Raw genomic sequence first — 23,313 nt, forward strand, 5'->3', positions numbered from 1 at the left:
TTCCAAATTTCATCAAAATCGGTTGCGTGGTTTAAGCGGGAAAGCGTAACAGACAGACAGACAGAGTTACTTTCGCATTTATAATATTAGTATGGATGGATAGTATGGATAGTATGGATAGTATATATAGTATATAGTATATATAGTATATAGTATGGAGTATGGATAGTATGGATTTGACAGGTGACAGCCCACTAACCCTGAGTTAAGTGGTTGGTACAAGTGGGCATAAGTTAAATAAACGAGGTCAATGAGGAGGCACACTCAAAGGTTATGACAAATGGCACCACCCTATTAGTCTATTGCACAGATAAATAATTTCCTACGTAAGAGCGAGAAGATGTTATGTTTTTTCTCTTTCTCACATATGATTGACAGTGGCCTAGGCATGTAGGCACTTGCACAGGCGCCGTCTGGCGGGATCAAATATCAGTGTGCCTCCTCATTGCATGACTTAACAATAATTATGCTAGTGGTGTAACAAGCGCAAATAAAAGATAGCAGATTATAGAAACTTATTTAATTGCAATTTTATCTAACAAACTAATCTATAAGAAATGTATCTTCCCGCTGTCTCTGAAGATCGGATGATTTTTACTACCTGAAATGAACAATTATTACTAAAATAAAGTAATCGTAAAACTATGCAAAACAGTAAAAGTTCGCGACTAATAGCGCCATCTATTGATAATATTTGACAATGGCACGCTTTCAGTTTAACGTACACTATTACAAAAGTGAGTGCGGCGCCACTGTCTATGCAGAAGTTAAATACTTGAACGAGAAAACTTGCATAAACAGGTATTCCATTTTGGTTTTATAGAAAACTAGCTTTTACCCGCGGCTTCGCTCGCATTAAATTCGAAAATTTCGATATGCTCCATACAAATGTCCACCCTCCATTTTAGGGAAGTGGGGGGTTGGAGGATGATGATAAGTAGCCTATGTCACTCTATATATATATATATCCCTTCAACTATCTCCACTTAAAAAAATCACATCAATTCGTGGCTCCGTTTTGCCGTGGCGGACAAACAAACAGACACACACTTTCCCATTTATAATATTACATAGTATGAAAGTTTGAATAGTATGAATGTTCAGTCCTTACTAATAATTGTGGTAAATCCTTTTCAGTCTTTGATTATTCAAAAACATCAGGTCAAGTGAAAAATCTGTAAGTAGTTAACCCCCGACGCAAAAACGAAGAGGTGTTATAAGTTTGACGTGTCTGTCTGTCTGTCTGTTCGTCTTTCTGTCTGTCTGTTTGTCTGTCTGTCTGTGTGTGTGTCTGTCTGTGGCATCGTAGCTCCCGAACGGATAAACCGATTTAGATTTAGTTTTTTTTTGTCTGAAAGCTGACTCAGTCGGGAGTGTTCTTAGCCATGTTTCATGAAAATCGGTCTACTATGTCGCAATTGGGGGTTTTTTCAAAATTTTAATTTTGTGGTTAGGTTATACTAACATTTTGTACGTACCTGTCCTCTCTTCAAGCCGAAGTACCGTGCGACGGGGTCACCAGCCTGTATTCTCATTAACATGTTCTCTTTCAATTTACTGACAGTATTGGTTAAGAAAATTATAAAACTGAATCTAGAAAAATCTATAAAGGTATAATACAAGAAGAAACATCATATATAACCGCAGTCAGGTTGACAATCCCTTATGGCTGTTCGGTTGTAAAAATTCAACTACCTATTTATCTATGTTTGTACGCAAAGGGACTTTTTTTGACGGAGTGGGAATGCTCTTACGCCCAGTGTGTGGGCCTCGCGCCGCCCGCCATTTTTACTTCGCCTCTTCTAGCGAGAGGGGGGGAAACTGCCCAACCCACTAAACCCAATCCAGCGTTTCACCCTCTTTGGGGTTTGTGACGGCACAGTACGGGGTTTGTGCTTATTTCACTAAGGGCCGATTGCATCAAACCGTCTGTCACCGTTAAAGCATTCGTTAAATTTTATTGTATCGGAAATTCCAGACGTCTGCTGCGTGACGATGACGTGTCTGTCAAGATGTGATGCAACTCGCCCTAAGGCACGCAAAGGGACCTAATTATGTTGTGTAATTCGTAATAGCAATACATACTGAGCCGAACTGAACCCAGTTGGCCTGTCAAACAATTACTCACCATTGGCAGCACCCAAGACATAATTATAATAACTCCATATAGACAGATAAAGTCTAAGAAAAAAACCTTCCTCAGTACCATACAGAAAAAGGTATGTTGGCCTAGATGGCATTATATCTTTGGGGTACGCTCAGCTAGATGGCGCTAATATTAATATTTGACATTTTAACACATACATATGGCACAAACAAGCATATGGGCCAAATTGTCAAAACTGAGTTCAAAAGTTTTAAGCCTGTGTCAAGAGATGGCAGTCTATGCACTGTGATTAGGTACACATTTTTCTTCGACAGTAAATGGGCATTTAGACGGTACGAGAACTCGCATACGAGTTTTATTACATTGCGGTATTTGATGGCTGTGCAAAATTGTAGCTTACCTCAACAGCCCGCAATGTAACTAAAATCGCATGCGAGTTCGCACGCCGTCTAAATCAGGCCTTACTCTCTATAATACTCGATCCTCTTTGGTACTACTAAACGGGCGAAAGACTATCCGTTTGACAGATCATATTGGTCTAATAGGTACTTAAAAGCAAAAAGCAAAAATTGACAGGCATTACATCCGGCAAATTTATAGTAAGTTATGAAGCCTTTTAAATTCCATGTCAATTTTCTATGTTTCACTTAGTAAAGGATACTATCTCGCCAGCAACTCTTGCTTCTCATCCGGCGTAAGTACAATGTGCTCCGGCACCAGCTCATGTTCGGTGATGTTGATCAGGAGTTCCGACTCCAGGAACTGCTCAAGGATGTACTTGGGGGCCATGTCCACGAGGGACTGCTTGGCTGATGGCGTCATGCCTGAAAAAAAGTGACCGTTTATGATCTCTCCTAAATACCAATGTATTAATAAAAAAAAATTAAGAATAATTTGCTTGGGTGTATTATTATCTAATTTAAAACTAAAACTGTCTATGTCTGTTATACATATTTTTGGGCCACCCTGTATTATTTTCTTAAATGGTTCAGTTCAGTTATGGTTTAAGACATTTATTTCACAAAAAGAATATAATTCACTTGACTTGAGAAATACAAATTAAACTTTAAAGTAACTTACACAGTAACATGCAGAAAACTAAGTTCTAATAAATTCTTAACATAACCCACAAACATTTTTTTTAATGAATGGTTCGGTTATAGCAACATAAATTATTTATTTGAATTAGTGGTAAGCAGACCTCACAGATGGTAGACAATAATTATATTTACTAACTATTAGCATCTTTTGTAGTGCATGTTTGTTTACATCAATCAATAGTAAAAAAGCAAGTTTTATACTGACTGTATGTACAGCAATGTATACAATTTTGCGCAGAATTTTACCTGCTTGCACAACCACAATGGCTCTGTGAATGTTCTCTTCCTGCATCCTAGTACAGTACGTCTTGATGGTCTTAATGCCGATCTTGGGTTCATCGGGGAAGAACACAAACATCTGGTCCGTGGGGTCATCGTTGTGCGCCACCAGCACAATCAGGTCACTGCGAGCTGGCCGCTTTTCACTAGAAACATTGAAGTATAGATCATGGACATTATTGTAACTTGCATTTAACCTGGTATTGGATCTTTCCACCCTGTACTACTGTGAGTGAAGATGATAAACCCTTAGTGCGTTTTCAAATTATCCGATCCGATATCGGATGTCAGACCGATATCCCATACATTACAGGCGCCATCTTGGATTTTTTCCGTTGAAATCCTTCCGACAGTGATCCTTCGAGTGTGATGGGCACCTTTGCACCTGAGAGGGCCCGGCACGAGTTTTGTGAATAGGGTTTAGTTTTACGAATAGGGTTTTGTGAATAGGGTTTGTTTTTATGTTACTTTTAATAGAGTAGTATTATGTTAATGAGGAGGCACAGTGAAAGGTTAGGACAGATGGGGCCACCCTATTAGTCATTGCACTGATAAAGAATTTCATACGTGAGAGTGAGAAGATGATATGTTTTTTCTCTCTCACACATATGAATGACAGTGACATGCCTAGGCACTAGCACAGGCGCCGCCTGGCGGGATAAAATGTCAGTGTGCCTCCTCATTAGTATTTTTAAATTAGTTTTACATGTACCAATGACTTGAATAAAGTTATTTATTTATGACCTATTCTATAACTTGTCAAAAAGTATCACTGGCATATACTGTCAACATGTCAAACACTGACAAGTACATGTCAAGTCGATGAGTATCAGATTAAAGATTTGTTTTGCTACATTATATTTTGCAAAAATTGCAAGTATTTGAACAATGCAGCCTACTGTGTTACAAGTATTGGATGAGAAAGTTAAAAATGCATTAATAAACCAAACTTTGTCAGAAAATGCAAGATTACACTTAGGTAAGTAGCATCAATGATATTCAATCTCAACTAGTTGTTCATTTATAATTATATTATTTGTAAAGCAGGCAATTGCAATCCATACTGATATTATAAATGGGAAAGTGTGTGTGTCTGTTTGTTTGTCCGTCTTTCACGGCAAAACGGAGCGACAAATTGACATGATTTTTCAAGTAAAGATATTTGAAGGGACGGAGAGTGACATAGGCTACTTTTTCTCTTTCTAACGCGAGCGAAGCCGCAGGCAAAAGCGAGTAACTGATAATTCTTATATCTGTATTAGCAGAGTTCAGTGCTAAGTAAAATTTGCACTGCGCTTGCCTAACTTAGTCAAAAATTTGTTCATGGCTAGTATGACATCCTCTGGGAGCTTGCTTGCTGTTTCCTATAATGTTGAGTTTGAAAATCTGTGTTAATGTACAAAACAGACTAAAACGAAACCAGTTACTAAAAACAACCAAATTAAAAACTACATAGTTAGAAATGAAGACCAGTGATGAATAGTAATACAAATAAATTAACATGAGGAGAAGACAAACCTGGGTTTATCACCAAACTGCTCTTTAAACTGATCGAGAGTTTGATCCAATTCATCCTGTGTAACCAAGTATCCACGGTCGTGGCACAACTGAAAAATATCACTTAAGTAAGACCAGTGTAAATAACACTATTAAATTAATAAGTGTGGCGACTTCTAGAATGATTAAAGTCAGTAAGAACTGCGACTTTAACAATTATGAGGAACAATACGAGCACAAACTACATATTTACTTTGGAAAACATTAGACATAACCTATAAACTTACTTGCATTACAGTTTTTCTGATACGCCATAATTTGTAGGTTTCCGCATCATCATCCATAGTGAATTAAATTTAATTTCCTTCTGTATGGTCAACGTCCCAGTTCTAATTTAAATTATCACGGCAAAAAGCTACAAAGCCAGTCAGTGCTCACCAAACCCAAACCAAACCAAACCAAAACCGACTCCGATCCGAACTCAGAAAGTCAGAATCCAAAACGAAAGCAACAGCCAAATGTCAAAACATGGTTGGTTCTATTTGAGATACTATTATAAGCGCTCATATAAAGTTTCATATCGGTCATAACAAAAACCACGGTACAAATCTCTATGTATAAACAAATTAGCCAACATAAGAAAGAAATGAATTTGCTTGTTTTATTTGTATGCTGTGGTAAAATTCTAATCGGTTCTCAATCTTTTTTAGCTAGCCTGTATCTGATTTTTCTTCCTTCGTATTGTGTGTGTATTCGACTGCCCTTGTAAAATTTTATCATTTTCAACGATATTACAGACACCCATTTGTCCATTTAGTATTAAGTGTAATTTGCAACAATGGCAGGAATCAAAGGTAATGTGAAAATTTTATGTTTTAACTATAACAGTCTGGCAATCATAAGATCGAAATTCATGAAAGTCAGTCTCAATGACTCATTTCTATTATTTACAAATAAGTGCTTATTATTTATCTAATGCAAGTCTAATTTGTTTATTTTTCTCTTTTCATGTTTTACTCATGGATAAACTACAGGGTAAGTTTATTGGGTTAATATTACCAGTGTGTATTGATAATGAGAGATTTGTTTTTAAGTAGGACAGATTGTATGTACTTCTCTAATGAGATTTTACACTATAATACCTTGCTACTATGTCAACAATTGTGTAAAGAAATTATGCCAACTAGATGTTCAAACTTGTGATATGAACTGTTTCCACTTTTGTAAAGAAATTATTATACAATAATATGTTAAAGTTAATCTGTATGTAAGTATTCTATATGCCAAAATCATAGCATGTATAAATTCTGAACCCATAGTTCAGAAACTAAAAATACCTATTAAAATAAATATTATGAGCTCGATAAGAGTGAGGTGTCTTTATGGTAGGTATTGTATGTGTATTTTTGTTAATATAGATTGTAGCATGTACCCATTGTAAAATTGAAAATGATCTTCAGTAAAATTATTTCTTTAGAAACTCTATTCCATTGTTTTAACAAAAGTCCTGTAAAATGATCTGAATAGTTGCTTTCTTGTGTACAGTCAGCATAAAACATACTGTGACAGCCAAAGTGCCAATATATATTGTAATTGTGACACACTTGTTACTATAATAAAAATGTGTTCCAGTATATTTCACTATTTGACTGATGCTCAATGGTGCGGTGCTATCTGGTGGTGATGTGATTCTAATGAAATATTGGTAACTGATTTCAGGTTGATAGCTCTGGCTTTTGCTGGTTCCATTGGTATGACCATGGTTATACTAGCATGTGCTTTACCACAATACAGGTAATTACTTTGTTTATAATTTACAATTTTATGGTTTGTTTACTACGGTGCTCCGACAGTGGGCTGTGATAAATATACTTCGCCATCACACTGGCCCTGTCTCACCATGTTATGTAATAAGCTAATGTGGGGCACCATTATTGTCATTTCTCTTGCAAATGATTGTGATTACATCTTTTAATGATTTTTGATATAGGTTTAACTTAAGTTTTTCATTTGAAGCCTACATTGTGAACATAAAGCGATAGTTGACTTATAAAATTGTAGCGAAACTCAAGTTTCTATTTAACTGATGCTGATGAACCAAATACTTTTCGTTTTGAAATTGTAAAACTTTCCCATACAAAGAAAAACACTTATCTCCAATTACTGTTAGACAGCTATACACAACTACAAGTTTTACAGAACATAATGGTGCTGTTTTTCTCACAGTAGTGTGCAAAGTAGTACTTTGTGTCTATGTGTTCAAAGGGCTAATTGTACTGTAAAACATCGTACGAAACACTAGCGAAAAGGGAATTTGTTACTTTTGACAATTTCAAATATTCTTCGGTTGCATAATAACTTTTAATTACCACCACTTGTTTCGAAATTCCTCTTTTCAGCACTAGTATCAAATGTTCTACTAAATAAAAATGTAAGGATGCTTAACATGGAATTGCTTTCTTTCAGACTATGGTGGCCGTTCTTCGTAGTCCTGTTTTACATACTATGTCCCATTCCGACAATGATAGCACGCCGGCACACAGACAGCACAGCGGGTGGTAATTCACCCTGCATGGAAACAGCTGTCTTTCTGACCATGGGCCTGATTGTCAGTTCGTTCGGTCTACCCATTGTGCTTGCACATGTAGGCACGGTAAGTAAACAAGTGATATTCTTACATACGAATCTGTTTTATAAATTTTGTATCATATACACCTGTGTGCAAAATAATAGCAGTCAATAAGAAAAAAATGAAAACTAAGGGAAAACCATAATTTAAATTCAATTAATTTGGAATTTCCTTTATTTTTAAGTACTTAACATTGATTCTAAATTATATTCAAACTTTATTTACATAATATTGTAAGTAAAAATAAGTGGTTATGAAAAACTGTATTTTTACCCCTGTCGTAATCGTTTTATAAATGATATAGCCAATGGAAAGTATATTTCCCTCTGGTCTGTTCCTGATTTTTAATGAATTAATTTCTATTTAACATGATTGCTAAAATCAGTCACAATTTTTTGCAGATTGCAGCAGGAGCATGCTATTTGACCCTGGCGGGCAACGTCATAGTGTACCTGACCATTCTCGGCTTCTTCACAATCTTTGACATGGAGGACTCAGATTACGCGATGTGGTGAGAAATCTAGAACAACACTGAAGGACAATTTTAGGGCAAATGATAAATCTAACATAAGCAGACATAGAACTTTTCCTGGCATAAAAGAGTGAGTGAAACAGATTAAATATTGATGTAACAGATGAGTGATATTGATGGTTAAGCTATATCAGACGAGCGTACCAGACCGCCACTTAGGTCCGGTTCGAGGATTGTTCGATGGAATGCACCTATCGTAGTATTCGTAGTCCATACCTTACGTCTATTTGGACGCAATTATTAAAGAAGGCGCCGGATCAGATCCATGTCTCTATTCTCACGTTGGCCATTAGACGTATATAGACGTCATTCTATTTTGTCCGACATAGTGGCCATGAACGATATAACGAAGATACTTAGCTACCGCGAAATACGTAAGTTTTATATTTTTTGCCACTGTTTACTAGTTTTTATTTTGTTATAAATTTAAGTACTGAAAGTAGGTACCTAAAGATTGTAGCATGTTTGACATTTAATTGTCTGACTTTTTTTGCCACGAAAAGTTCTTTGTCTGATCATAAGAAACGTGTTTTTGTCTATGCTTATAAGTCTGAGAAATTATAATACTGATTATATTGTTGTTAGTTGAATGTAATCAGACAATATTTAATTTTGAAAGTGTCATTTTCTACAATTTGTATCTCAATGTTACATTTATATGCTTAATCAGGAGACTTTGCAAACATAAGTTCAACTAAGAGGAAAATAGATGTTGCTTTGCTATTGGTCAGTTACACGAAGAAGTTCAACCCTTTGGACGCCATACATATCTAAGCGGTGCGCCATTGTGTACCTTATTGTGTAACGCACGAAGGTTTATATTGGGCTGTAGCCGCACTCGCGATTTGACGTCATTGGTGATCAAAGGGTGAAATTGACTAATGATGTAATTAACTCATTTAAGTGATGAATTTTGGCATGTCTTTTTGTTTGACTTATGATTTACATCATGTGATCGCCTGAATAACGAGAGATAAACCTGTAAATCGAAACTCACACAGAATAATACATACATTAGAATACTCGTAGTTGCGTGTCTAAAATAAATAACAAGAAAAGTCACAGATTAGATATATATTTATATATAGGTAGATCTTATCACTGACGTCTTCAGTCAACTGTTGGGTATCGGAAGTATCGGAATATTCGGAAATATTGCAACAAAACACAACATAAGTTGAATCTTATGTTACTTTCCAAATCATTGCTCAAACTTACTTGAGGAGGAGTCAGTGATAATACCACCATAAAGTGTCTTTTTAAGTATGACTCGTGAAAAGTAAGCAGCTAACAAGACAACTTAGATTAATTAACAGCCATTTAATGCCCATCTGCTAAGATTTCAGGAATAAATTAGGGTAGTAGCCCTTTGAACGTCACGCCTGTCGTGCACAGTAAGCACGAATTTTGATGTTTAGCTGTAACCGTGCGCGTCAACAGACTTCTATGGCAGTTAAAGGGTTAACGCGATGAATATACTTATGTATTTGCTAATAGTGTTGTTGCAACTGAATAAAAAAAAAGAGTTTTCTTTCGTTATTCAGACTCCTCTCTGAAAGAGTATAATCAATCTCAATTTGATTATTATAGGTTAAGGAATTTTAGTGTAAGTATACAGGATGATTTATTTATATTATTTTGTTATTTCTTTTGAAATTTCTAACTCAAAGTAACCACCAAAGTTCTATCTGGATTACTGATATATACTAACAGATTTTATTTTTTTATTGTAAATTGTCAGATAGACACGCCTTAAATAAAGTAATATCTTTATGTGAAAACTTAGAAACGAAAGTCTGTGAGTAATTTAGTATGGTGATGTAATTTGTGGTTTAAAAAATTAAGTGTTATGATTAGGTCGCTACAGTTGATAAAATGTATGTTTCCAAGCAAATAGACCCACTTTGTAGCTTGCTATTTGACGGATTATTCATATAAAAATACAAGTATTATTGTAAGGGACAAAGTGGCTAGGCTATACACAAACTTAATACATTAAAATCATTATTTAAAAATATATTTAGGTAAAAGCCTGCAGACTAAAAATATATGACTATGTCAGGAGAGCGCTGTTATTCTGATGTACGGAGTAACAGTTCAGTTTAGTATGAAGAAAATAGTTCTAATGAAATTCCGCAACATGGAGGGTAGTCATATATTTCAGTCAGGCTTTACACAAGTATTATTTTTAGAATGATGGCTTGTAAGGTATTCTGAACTCGACTGTACATATTGAAGTGTAAACTGGGGTTTACACAATATCTATTGTCGATGGTGAATGTTAACATATAACTTATAATCCTTTTACTTGAAGAAATTCTTAATCAAAACATCTCAAAAGTATGTTCGTCATGGACAGTTATCGTTTTAACATACTGTTTAATGATGAACTAATTGAGCGGACTGTAATTTAATAAAATATCTTTAAGACGAAATTGACAAAGATAATTCGAAATTTAATGCTTTAAACAAAAACTTACTGGGGAAAAAACAGTGCATATGTCACATACCTTTTAGCATGAGGTTCCAGTGGGTTGGTTTCAGCTCGCTTACCATCAGCCTTGGTATGCAAGGCGCACGTGCGGGCCCGGCTTACCGTCTCCTCGAGCCCAGAACTGTTCTTGGAGCAGAGCTTTCTTCCTGTCCACTTTGATAATGTGACTAGCACTGAGTTTAAACTTAATTTAACGATAATTGTTGGGAAAATGTGACTTTAACTATTTAATTAGCAATAAATGGCAATTTTAATGCAGCGACGCGTTCGCAAGTTAGATCGAGAGCGAAAAGAATGTGAGGTAATGGCTACCGGAAATGATTAGTGCCGGGCTAAACACACCGGAAGCTAAAGACAAAATAGTGTTGTTTCTTTAAAAAAACCGATATTCATACGAAAGTTGAACATACCGCTCACCTAAATATGCAATATTTACTCTACAAATAGTGCTAGAGTTCGACAAACTACTTAAAAACTATAATGTTAAACTAAGTGATAATACTAGAACGACGAAAGTTAATTTGAAAGTGGTAAAGGACACAGCTTCACAACTGGTCTTCTGTACTGACCAGTAGCAGTTTGAATTGTGACCACTCTACAGACACCGTCAACTCCGGGATGTAGAGCAACGATGCGCCCAAGAGGCCATTTTAAAGGGCTTGTCTGTTCGTTGATCAACAAGACCAAGGAACCAACGACAATGTTTGTATTTACTTTATTCCATTTCGTCCTCTGTTGTAGAGTATGGACGTACTCAGCGTGCCATCTACGCCAGAAGTCTTGATGCATTTTCTGTATCATTTTCCAACGATTACAGACACTTACTTTTTTATCTACAAGATTTTCCTCTGGGACAATCGACAACGGTTCCAGAGTTAAAAAATGGCCTGGAGTTAAGGCTGAGAGATCACTAGGATCCGAGCTAAGAGGTGTCAATGGACGAGAGTTGAGCATAGACTCAATCTGAGTCAGAATTGTATAAAATTCCTCGAAGGTTAACCTTTGATTACCTACAACCCGTGCGAGGTGAGTCTTAACCGAGCGTATCCCGGCTTCAGCTAATCCGTTAAAATGAGGCGTACCCGGAGGGTTAAACGAGAATTTAATTTCTTGGGCATCAGCAGCACCTTTCATGAGTGAACCAAGATAGTTACTAGCGCCCACAAAATTCCTACCCTGGTCAGAGACAATGTTACTGCATCGACCACGACGAGCGACAAACCGTTTAAGAACACAGAGGAAAGCTTCTGTCGACAACTCTGAAGCAAGCTCTATGTGAATGGCTTTGGTACTAGTACATACAAAAACACAGATGTAACCTTTGTACGTTTTCGCACCACGGCCACGACCGAAAGCGATATCAAATGGTCCTCCATAATCAATGGCGACACTCGAAAAAGGTTTAATTTGCGAGACGCGAAAAGTAGGCAAATTTCCCATAAGCGGCGGAGATGCCGCAGAGGGATTGGCACGAAAGCATTTCACGCAGCCTCCAATCACTGCCTGAATTGCTCGCTTTGGCGACAAAATCCAAAACGTTTGCGCAAGTAAATTTTGTAAAGTTTGGGCACCTGGATGTAAAAATCTTTTATGATATTCGTCAATTATTAAAATAGTGAGTCGGTGGGAGCGAGGCAATAAAATGGGATGTTTGACAGAAAATTTAATAGGAGAATTTGCCAAGCGACCGCCCACCCTGACAATACCCTGACTGTCAATGAATAATGAAAGCTTGCGCAAACCCTTTGGCAATGCGTTCAAACGATCCTCCCTTAATTGATTGATCTCTACACTGAACGAAGTGAGCTGCACATGTTTTACTAAAAACATGAGAGCTGCAGTGGTTTCAGCTGACTGTAGAGATCCGACAACTTTTCCATCCTTAGCTGACCGTAAAAAACGGAAACAGTAGGCTAACACACGCTTTAATGTGAAAAGCGAGGAGAACCTGCTAAGGACTTCATCAATTAAGTTAGGATCGGCCGTCACGAGTAAGCTACAAATACGTTGTTCCTCTACAATACAGTCATTGCTTGGATCGTGCAAAGGTGAGCAAGGCCAATCCTTCTCTTCCTTTACCAACCACGACGGACCCTTCCACCAAATATCACACTCTACCAAATCTTCAGGCAGTAACCCCCTGGATCCTGCATCAGCAGGATTGTGGTGTGTACTGACGTGACGCCAGCGATCAGGAGCAACAAGATCCTGGATATGGCTCACACGATTTGCAACAAATGTTTTCCAGCGTGAAGGGCACGACTTGATCCAAGCTAACGTTACGGTCGAGTCTGACCATGCAAATATTTCCTGAACAACATAGAGAGGTTTTAATGCCTCTTGTGTTGACTGCATCAGGTCTGCCAACAACACGGCAGCCTGCAGTTCCAATCGAGGAATTGATAATTTACGCAGAGGCGCAACCTTACTTTTGGCACAGCAAAGCTCTACAAAAGTAGAGCCTTGTGTGTCATCGACACGACAGAAGACGACAGCAGCGTAACCACGCTCCGACGCATCACAAAATCCATGCAATTGTAATGAAACAAACGAATGGATGATGCGACGGGGAATAACGACAGATTTCAACGACGGAAGTTGATCGGTAAATTTCATCCATTCTGATGTGATTGCTTCTGGAACATCATCGTCCCATTGCACCCCAGATGACCACAAGACCTGCATTAAATATTTAGCGTGAAACGTGACAGGACATAAGAATCCTAGCGGGTCATATATGCGCGCTATATTCGATAAAATAGTACGTTTAGTACATTTCTGATCACGTGGTGTTGCAACCTCAAATTGGAACGAATCTGTTTGTGGACGCCATAACAATCCCAATATTTTAAGGGACAAATCCGAAAGTTCATCAAAATGTTTAAAATCACTCGAATACAACTCAGAAGATGGAAGGTCAACGATAAAACCTTTATGGTTGGAGGTCCATTTTCTCAAATGGAACCCACCCGACGACAAAATTTCAGATAAATCTGATCTAATTTTTAAAGCTTGCTCAATAGAGTCAGCGCCTGTCACGACATCATCAACATAAATGTCTCTCCCAAGCACTTGTGACCCTTCAGGATAGGAGTCAGCAGTCTCCTCCGCTATCTGTGCTATTGTGCGCAAAGCTTGATACGGAGCCGATTTCACACCATAAGTTACCGTCCGCAAACGATAGTCTTTAACTGGGCCGTCAGTCGAAGGTCGCCACAATATCCGCTGATACTCAGCGTCCTCGTTTGGCACGAGGATTTGACGATACATGGCCTTTATGTCACCCGTAAAGACTATTTTATGCCATCGAAACCTAGTAAGGACATCAAAAATATTAGTTTGTAACTTAGGTCCAGCTAGTAGTGTATCATTAAGCGAAATCCCATTGCTGTCACGACAACTTGCGTCAAAAACGGCTCTCAGAGGTGTACTGACAGATTCGGGGCGCAAAATACCATGATGTGGGATGTAATTAAAATTCCCGACACTAGAGACAGGCGGCGCAACCTGCTCCATATGACCACTGACCTCATACTCTTCCATAAAGGAGGCATAAGCTTTACGAAAATCCGCATGCTTTGTAAGCTTGCGTTCCAACGAAAAAAATCTCCGCATTGCAATTTCACGAGTGTGCGAAAAGGTAGGCTTGTTCGAAGGATCGACGAAAGGTAGAGGTACCTCGAACCGGCCTTCACTCGTGCGACAATAATTTGCACGGAAGTTATCTTCACATAGTTGATCCTCTTTCGACAAGATAGGTTTACTCGGACCACAAATATTTTCTAGTTCCCAGAACCTTTTAAGAGAATCATCCAACGACAGCGACAAGTTTGATTGTGAAGCATTCGACACGAAAAAACAATCTTTCCGACAATTAGTGAAAGATTGTGTACGAGAGGCATAACAGTCACCCATCAGAACCCATCCGAAAACAGTCTCCAAAGCCTTTGACTGCCCCTTCCGGCCCTCCTCCTTTTACCACTTAAAATGGAAGATGCAAAGATCTCTGCATTTAAGAGTAAATCTATTGGGCCCGGCTTCGCAAAGTCAGGGTCAGCGAGAGGTAGACCTTGAATGTGATGCCATTCCGATGTATTGACTCTATAGTATGGTTGCTCCGGACAGATAACTGGAAGCACTGACGCTTGGAAGTCAAAATTAACCATTTCTGATCCAATAGGTTTAACAGAGCATGATAACATACCCTTAGGTGCAACTTCAGATAGTCCAATTCCAGTAATTGGCTCGCTAGTATCATCTACCTGTAAACCTAATCTTCGAGCACAGTCATGGGAAATAAAATTGACACCACTAGCACCGTCCAAAAGAGCACGAGCTATTTGATAATTACCTGAACTATCCCGAACAGCTACCCGAGCAGTAGCAAATAAAACTAATCCATTACTTTGGACCGACGTCAAAGTCACTTTGCTATTTAAACCGCTCACCGTTGGCTGAGGTGCTGGTTCAGCCTCTGGCGAAGCCGGTTCCCTTTTTCCAAAGTGTAATAAAGTGTTGTGGGAACAACCGCATATACTGCACCGACAATCCGATCGACATTGTTTAACTTTATGAGTTTTGGAGAAACAACAAACACACAAGCCCTTGTTTTTCACCACCTTGAACCGCTCCGAAGTGTCTAAAACTTTAAATTTTTTACAATTTTCTAAGTTATGCAGTTCAGTACAGAAAACACATATATTTTGTTGTGTGGCAACTAGTGTTACCTTGCCTTTACCTTTAATGGCACTTGTTACGGGCTTAACCTCCGTTACTTCCAGAGCGCGGACTTGTTTTTCAACAAACTCTTGTAGCAATTCAAACTTTGGAATTTCATTGGAATTGAACTCGAGGAGGAAGGCCTCCCGAGTCGCCTTGTCCAATTTTCCCCACAACAGATGAAATAACATAAAGTTTTTATCAGGTAAGTCGAATCTTTCTAACACTTGTAATGTTTCTCTAAAAACACGATGAACTTTTTCTAATTCAGTTGAAGACTTGGTCTTCACCTGTTCAAAGTAAAATCTTTTCATAGTACCCAAAGGCAATTTGCCGTTTTCTATTGTAAAACTTGTTTAAAGCATTGTAAGCATCCATGTAACTGTTGTCCGAAATTGGGTAATTCTTAATCAAATCTAAAGCCTTACCTTGACACGATGTCATAAGATAATGCAGCTTTTCAATGTTCGAAATATTCCTTTTATGAATTAAGGAATCAAAGAGTTCCTTAAATGACAACCAATTGTGCAAGGAGCCATCAAATGGTTTCACAACAATTTTAGGTAACTTCGCTGAATTATTATCACTACTATCATGTTTGTCAACAGTTTCATGTTTGCTTGTAATGACAGGCTCAGCTTTCCTTAACCTTGTCAAGATTGACTTTACTTTTTGTTCAAAATCGACAGTAACCGAGAACTCCGTATTTACATCCTTTGTTTTCTTCATTATAGCCTTTTGGGCACGATGAAAGTCTTCAACTATTGGGTTTAAGTCGGCCGCGACATAACCCTCTAAATCTATACAATCAAAGATTAACTCTAACCGCATAACCGCGTAATTGCGTTCAACCCTATCCATGTCAACGTCTCTATTGCTCACATCAATGTCCGACATTTTTCACGTAATAATCACTGTTGATTTATCGAAAAACGAGAACGAAAATATAAATAAACAGTTTACGTTACTCAATAAAATTAACTTGTTGACTTTGACAATGACAGATGAGATGACAACCGAATTGTTGCCATACACCAAAGCATAGACTAAGACCGAACGAGATGAGCGGATTGAACGAACTGTCACACTGCTACCAACCTAACTAAATTCTACTATAAAAGTCACACTTCCGGTCAGCCATTAACCGAATCGAGAATTAAAGTTTTACCCACCAATTTATTAGAAAAATATTACGACACGACAAATTTGATATTTTACTAAAAATAGGTAACTTTTCAACGGATCCGGCCGAAGGAACAAATGTTTAATGATGAACTAATTGAGCGGACTGTAATTTAATAAAATATCTTTAAGACGAAATTGACAAAGATAATTCGAAATTTAATGCTTTAAACAAAAACTTACTGGGGAAAAAACAGTGCATATGTCACATACCTTTTAGCATGAGGTTCCAGTGGGTTGGTTTCAGCTCGCTTACCATCAGCCTTGGTATGCAAGGCGCACGTGCGGGCCCGGCTTACCGTCTCCTCGAGCCCAGAACTGTTCTTGGAGCAGAGCTTTCTTCCTGTCCACTTTGATAATGTGACTAGCACTGAGTTTAAACTTAATTTAACGATAATTGTTGGGAAAATGTGACTTTAACTATTTAATTAGCAATAAATGGCAATTTTAATGCAGCGACGCGTTCGCAAGTTAGATCGAGAGCGAAAAGAATGTGAGGTAATGGCTACCGGAAATGATTAGTGCCGGGCTAAACACACCGGAAGCTAAAGACAAAATAGTGTTGTTTCTTTAAAAAAACCGAGTTATCTTTGTCAATTTTGTCTTAAAGATATTTTATTAAATTACAGTCCGCTCAATTAGTTCATCATTAAACATTTGGTCCTTCGAACCGGATATACATACAATCACGCCTGTATCCCATAAAGGGGTAGGCAGAACACATGAAACTACTGAAGCTTCAGTGCCACTTGGTTGAAAGAAAACAAAACTGTGACATTGCAGTGACAGGTTGCCAGCCTCTCGCCTACGCCACAATTTAACCCATCACTCTATATGTGAGTGTGGTCTTGAAGAGGGAACTATTGATCACATATTTTTCAACTGCCCTAATATTCATGCCAGTTTATACGATTTTCTTCCTGACTATATTCAAAGACCGGTCAATATGAACTACCTTCTGTCCTTGACGAACTCTCCCTTTGTCTGTGTTCTGGCTAAATTCATGGCAGACTTTAATATCAAACTATGAATACTCAGTTCTCTTTCTCATGATATATTGTTCCCTCTCTCTTTCGAGTAACTAAAAATATTTAAGTTATTGCCCCAAGGGCTCCAACTCTCCCTCTATATAACTCTGGCTCTTTTCTTTTTTTTTCCTCCCTTAGGATTATAGCTCTCTCAACCGATCAAGAACTCGATAGAAAACGATCAAGACCTTCAAAGGAATTCTCTGCTCCCACAACCTAGACGCTGGCGAAATTGTCCCAATGGACAGATGCCATGAGAACTAAAAACTGAACTGAACTGATCCCTCAGTCGCCTTCTACGACACCCACGGGAAGAAAGGGGGTGGTGAAATTCTTTACCCGTCACCACACAGGTCGTTTTAACATTGTCTAGAAACCTGGGGTCTGATAGGCAACCTGATCCAATAAAGAATTGGTACATAGACTAGTTATACCTATTAGGAAAGTGAGTGATTATCTGATATCCTCACTATGTTTTGCTTTCCCAAAAAATAATTTGTTAGTCGAGTTCAGAAACTTATGACCCTGAATGAAAAATGAAACTTAATTGTCAATGGTCATACATACGTGTATATTATATTTACGGTATGTTGGCTTGTAAAGATGTTTGAACTCGACTACTTACCAAGATTTGATCATGCAACCTAAGTTAAATTGATAGAAATGAACATTCTAAGCTCATCACCTATAAAAATACTTATTATAATGTATACTACTTGTTAGATCTACCAATTTAGTGTTATAATTTGTTACTTAGGTAGAAGGTTTATTTTGAATATTTGTATTGGCATGAAATTTAATCGACAAGGCGTCAAAAGGTTGTTTCGGTCCCCTATTGATACTTTATCATTACATTCCTGTAATGTAAATTTTGTAAATATAGTATTAGTATCAGGTCACATTAATAATTATTACCTGCTTTAACATAACAAGTTGTTTCATTTTATGTAACTCGTGTTCGTCCTAGCAATCTGACTGCGAGTCTAAAAAATCCATCACAGATTATCGCAGACGTAGACTAGGAATAACATAACGCTAAATTTAACGTAGACGCTAAACATAACGCTAAAAAACAATACACTTTTTTTGGGGCAGTCGTGTAAAAAGGGAGGTTAGTAGCAACTGGTCTAAATACTGCCACACACTTGGAAATATCCATGTTGGTATTGCTGAAAAAGAGAAATGAAAGACCATCAGCTGAATCTTGTTTGGGCGCTGAGCGATTGATTCGACTGAACAAGTTGGGAAGTATTGGGCTTTTGGCCTTGTGGGCTGTGTTGTGACTGTTGCGAGACTTTCTAGTGGCTATAAATAAGGCCTACTAGACTTCACCGATAATCATAAGCAATATATCGAGGCATATGATTGCTCGATTATCAAGTTATCAACGGTGTTTCGTCACTCGAGCAAAAGATTGAGACAAACAAGTGTATTGTTTAGGTACCTCTGTGGTAAGATTCTTAATCTGTTGGGGGCAGATGGTTTATTTTTGTAAAAAAGTTGATATGTCTGTAGTGTTTGTAGAAGTTCCTCCAGTGAGATAAGAATACAATGCCAGAGTGGGAACTTGTACCTTGTACCTACAAAATAAATCTTCATAATTTTTTGAAACAGGTCGGAAACGGATGAAGCAATGTTTTTTTTAAATAAATAAAACGAAAATTTGACAATTATTATTCTGATTGATTATCAACATTACTGACGTGCGATTAAACAAGCTGCTCAAACAGTTTTATTGTCATAAAAACGTTCTGAAAGCCAGTTGTATTTTATTTTCGTTTGTTTTACTATGGTTTTACTACACAATTCAATAAAATTAAATTAAAGCAATGTGTAATTCAAAATATTATTTATGATTTTAACTTGTTCATATCATAAAAGTATACTGTTTACTCCAAAACTTTCTGTTTAATAAAAGGTTACTGAACGTACCGGTGCTTTCTCATTGGCTGAAGTTGACACTTATCTGTGATTCATTCATACGTCAAAGTACCTAAGCAATATTTTACCGAAGTCCGCACCCATTTAAGCTCTAAATTTCATATCTATTTATTTTTTAATATTTAACAAATATAACTAATAGTGCCACCATGGGAGACCATTTACCTGCTTGTGTTATCGATGTTGGTACCGGGTACACTAAGCTGGGGTTCGCCGGCAACAAGGAACCTCAGTTTATCATTCCGTCAGCCATAGCGATAAAGGAAACGGCGAAAGTCGGCGATCAGAGTACCAGGCGCATGACGAAAGCGGTTGAGGACTTGGATTTCTTCATCGGCGATGAAGCGTTCGACGCGACGGGGTACTCGGTGAAGTATCCCGTGCGACACGGGCTCGTCGAGGACTGGGACCTCATGGAGCGTTACATAGAGCAATGCATCTTTAAGTATCTCCGCGCTGAGCCTGAAGATCATCATTTCCTGCTCACCGAGCCACCGCTAAATACGCCGGAGAACCGTGAATATCTGGCGGAGATTATGTTTGAATCATTTAATGTGCCGGGATTGTATATCGCCGTTCAAGCGGTGTTAGCGCTCGCTGCGTCGTGGAAGTCGCGTGCTTCAGCCGAACGCACTTTCACGGGTATAGTAGTCGATAGCGGCGACGGTGTCACCCACATAGTGCCTGTAGCTGAAGGATATGTCATTGGATCCTGTATCAAACACATCCCTATAGCTGGAAGGAACATTACCTCATTCATCCAGTCACTCCTGCGTGAGCGCGAGGTTGGTATCCCACCGGAACAGAGCTTAGAAACAGCAAAAGCTATCAAGGAAAGATACAGCTACATTTGCCCTGATATTGCCAAAGAGTTTGCCAAATATGATAGTGACCCAGCAAAGTGGATGAAGAAGTACACAGGTACTAATGCTATTACTAAGAATCCGTTTAGTGTAGATGTTGGTTACGAGAGATTCCTGGGACCAGAGATTTTCTTCCACCCTGAGTTTTCTAATGCAGACTTCACTGTGCCATTGAACGAGATGGTGGATGAGGTGATTCAGAATTGCCCTATAGATGTGAGGAGAGGTCTGTATGGAAACATTGTGTTGTCAGGTGGCTCAACCATGTTCCGTGACTTTGGTAGAAGACTGCAGCGTGACATTAAGCGCACAGTTGATGCAAGACTGAAACTCTCGACTATGCTCTCTGAGGGTCGGATTACACCTAAGCCTATTGATGTGCAGGTGATCTCTCACAACATGCAGAGATATGCGGTCTGGTTTGGAGGAAGTATGCTGGGATCAACCCCAGAGTTCTACCAGGTGTGCCACACTAAGCAGGCTTACATGGAGTATGGCCCGAGCATTTGCAGGCACAACCCGGTCTTCGGAACCATGACATAATGTGCTCAAATACCATGAAATTACAGTAAAATAATGTATTATCAGTTTTATTTACTACTTATTAGTTATAAGTATCCATTGTTTTTATAAGTATTAATTTTTGATCATTATTTTAAAATGATTATTAACCTATACACTAACAGGAAGTATATAGCTGAAAAATATGTTCTCAAAGATATTTAATTTGAACTATTTCCTTAGTTGATATATTAATTCTATTATTTTAAGCTGGAGGCACCATTGTAAATTTGTGCATTTAATTTTGCATTCCAGCTTTTTTAAATATACTTAGAACTATTATTATGCTGGACTCTTATTTACTACCATATCCATTTGATACGAGCGCTGGTGACCTAGCGGTAAGAGCGTGCGACTTTCAATCCGGAGGTCGCGGGTTTGATCCCCGGCGATACCAATGAGTTTTTGGGAACTTATGTGCGAAATGTCATTTGATTTTGCCAGTCGCTTTTCGGTAAAGGAAAACATCGTGAGGAAACCGGACTAATCCCAATAAGTCCTAGGTACCCTTCGGGTTGGAAGGTCAGATGGCAGTCGCTTTCGTAAAACTAGTGCCTTCGCCAAATCTTGGGGTTAGTTGTCAAAGCGGACCCCAGGCTCCCATGAGCCGTGGCAAATGCCGGGATAACGCAAGGAGGATGATGATCCATTTGTTACCTTAGCATAAAATACTGTCTGTCATTGTTTGAGAAAATTTGTCAATGCATCTCATTTCATTCATCATCATTTATATTGTAAGTGAGAAGTTTTCACAAATATTTTTTGAACTTATTCACTTTCATAATAGTTAGCAAGTAAGCCAAGTGTAGCAAGTCAAGCAGGTGAGGCACAAATCCAAAATGATGTACAGTAAGCCACTGTACATCATTTTGGAAAATATTGTCTGTTTTGATAAATTATCACTGACTAAATTTACACAATGTATGTAAATTGTAGATATCGATCATACGCATGGTGTATCTGATGACGTTGCTCCACCCCTTTCACGATACACCCTTAATGGGCTCTCTAATTGGTTACATGCGAGCAAAATTATCTTAAAATCGGCTGGTTATTGATCTATCCAATTAAGCTGAATATACGATACTCGAGAGTGTCTGTACCTACTAGGTACTTCAACCTTGTCGCAAAGTAATAGAGTGCACAAATATTCGTGTATAAATTTGCTGACAGTACAAGATTTCAATTACCCTTACAGCCTGCTATTCAAGGCAATTCCATTCAAACATGTCAATGCTCTTTTCAACTCCTAATTAAGTAAGCTTAGAACAGGATATGAGTTTTATAGGCACACTGGGACAATTAATACGCGGTAAAACTGAAATCCGGGAAAGAATCGTGAGTAGGTAGGTAGTGTAGGTTGGAGCTTTTTTTAATGGCTTCAGTCCATTATTGGGACTATTTCGCAGTGTCAAGGTGATATGAGCTAATACTAATTAGTGATTTTGGTACGGTAGTAAGTACAACAGTGTACGGTGAGTTAGCATTTGTAAATTGATAGCTAGATTTTACAAGAGCACGTGGGCTACCAGCCGTAGACGACAAAAAAGAGGCTAAACGCGTGTCGAGATTAATTCTTTATCAGCTTCTCACTACAACATTAGTTTACTGCATGCATAATAAGCTATCGATATTACATTTTTAAACAACATTAATGAGCAAAAGAAAAATAAATTATTCACGACACGAGACCGCTAAGATGGCGCTCGAACCGGAAGACCCTCATTTTGTTTCAGTTAGAAGCTTACTGTAGCCACTGGCAATAACATCGCACAAAAAGAAGACCGCTAAAATATCTGACACAATCTTAAACGCCAATTCTTTCTGCGTATCGAATCCACATTCGCGTTCGCGGCACCGCGCCGCAATACGCATTTATCGAGCTGAGAGTGTGTCAGATATTTATGCAGCCTTCATTCTGTACAATTTTAAAGTGTTACCGATGACTGTACATAGTGTAGACGGAATCCCGGTCCCGGTTTTGTGGATTTTTTAAGACTTAAGTAAGCATTTAATTCCTTCTATTCTCGTAGTATTTGTGTTACCTACTTAAGAATGCATCGTGCTCAACAGGCACGTACTGGAATCCTGCATGTAGTACCGCTTCGAATACGCTGATTTGTTTACAAAATAAACAGCATAATTATTAACCGTTTATTTTGAAATGCCATATATCAACAGGCTGTTGAAAGTAGCGCCTATTGTTATTGAGCGCATTGTATCATCACAGCGAATCGCAATAGTCATGGCTATCGCCTGTCTTCATCATGAAAGTTAGGTAACCTTAAGCGGAAATAGGTGTTTTTTTTAGTTTGAATACGTAGACGTTTATTAGATAGGTTTATTCTTACTAAAAAATAGACCCAAAATCAGCAAACCAG

At 38.1% G+C, this 23,313-nt stretch overlaps 3 protein-coding genes across 3 annotated transcripts; 2 read left to right on the forward strand and 1 right to left on the reverse strand.

Moving 5' to 3' along the window:
* Positions 1-505: 505 nt before the first annotated feature.
* On the reverse strand, positions 506-5,453 carry LOC125234750 (DNA-directed RNA polymerases I, II, and III subunit RPABC1). The gene is made up of 6 exons (XM_048141136.1): positions 5,271-5,453; positions 5,005-5,093; positions 3,454-3,632; positions 2,769-2,931; positions 1,479-1,557; positions 506-601 (listed from the first exon to the last, which is right to left on the reverse strand). The coding sequence occupies exons 1-6, from the start codon at positions 5,325-5,327 to the stop codon at positions 536-538; spliced, it is 633 nt and encodes a 210-aa protein (XP_047997093.1). The 5' UTR covers positions 5,328-5,453; the 3' UTR covers positions 506-535.
* A 242-nt stretch (positions 5,454-5,695) lies between these two features.
* On the forward strand, positions 5,696-10,139 carry LOC125234363 (leptin receptor gene-related protein). The gene is made up of 4 exons (XM_048140553.1): positions 5,696-5,838; positions 6,703-6,777; positions 7,450-7,636; positions 8,014-10,139. The coding sequence occupies exons 1-4, from the start codon at positions 5,822-5,824 to the stop codon at positions 8,125-8,127; spliced, it is 393 nt and encodes a 130-aa protein (XP_047996510.1). The 5' UTR covers positions 5,696-5,821; the 3' UTR covers positions 8,128-10,139.
* Positions 10,140-19,546: 9,407 nt separating this feature from the next.
* LOC125234362 (actin-related protein 3) lies at positions 19,547-21,217 on the forward strand. Its single transcript, XM_048140552.1, has one exon. It carries the CDS (start codon positions 19,658-19,660, stop codon positions 20,912-20,914), a length of 1,257 nt encoding a protein of 418 aa, XP_047996509.1. The 5' UTR covers positions 19,547-19,657; the 3' UTR covers positions 20,915-21,217.
* Positions 21,218-23,313: the final 2,096 nt, after the last annotated feature.

The sequence above is a fragment of the Leguminivora glycinivorella genome, chromosome 16, assembly GCF_023078275.1.
Source record: "Leguminivora glycinivorella isolate SPB_JAAS2020 chromosome 16, LegGlyc_1.1, whole genome shotgun sequence".
NCBI classification, from domain to species: Eukaryota; Metazoa; Arthropoda; class Insecta; order Lepidoptera; family Tortricidae; genus Leguminivora; species Leguminivora glycinivorella.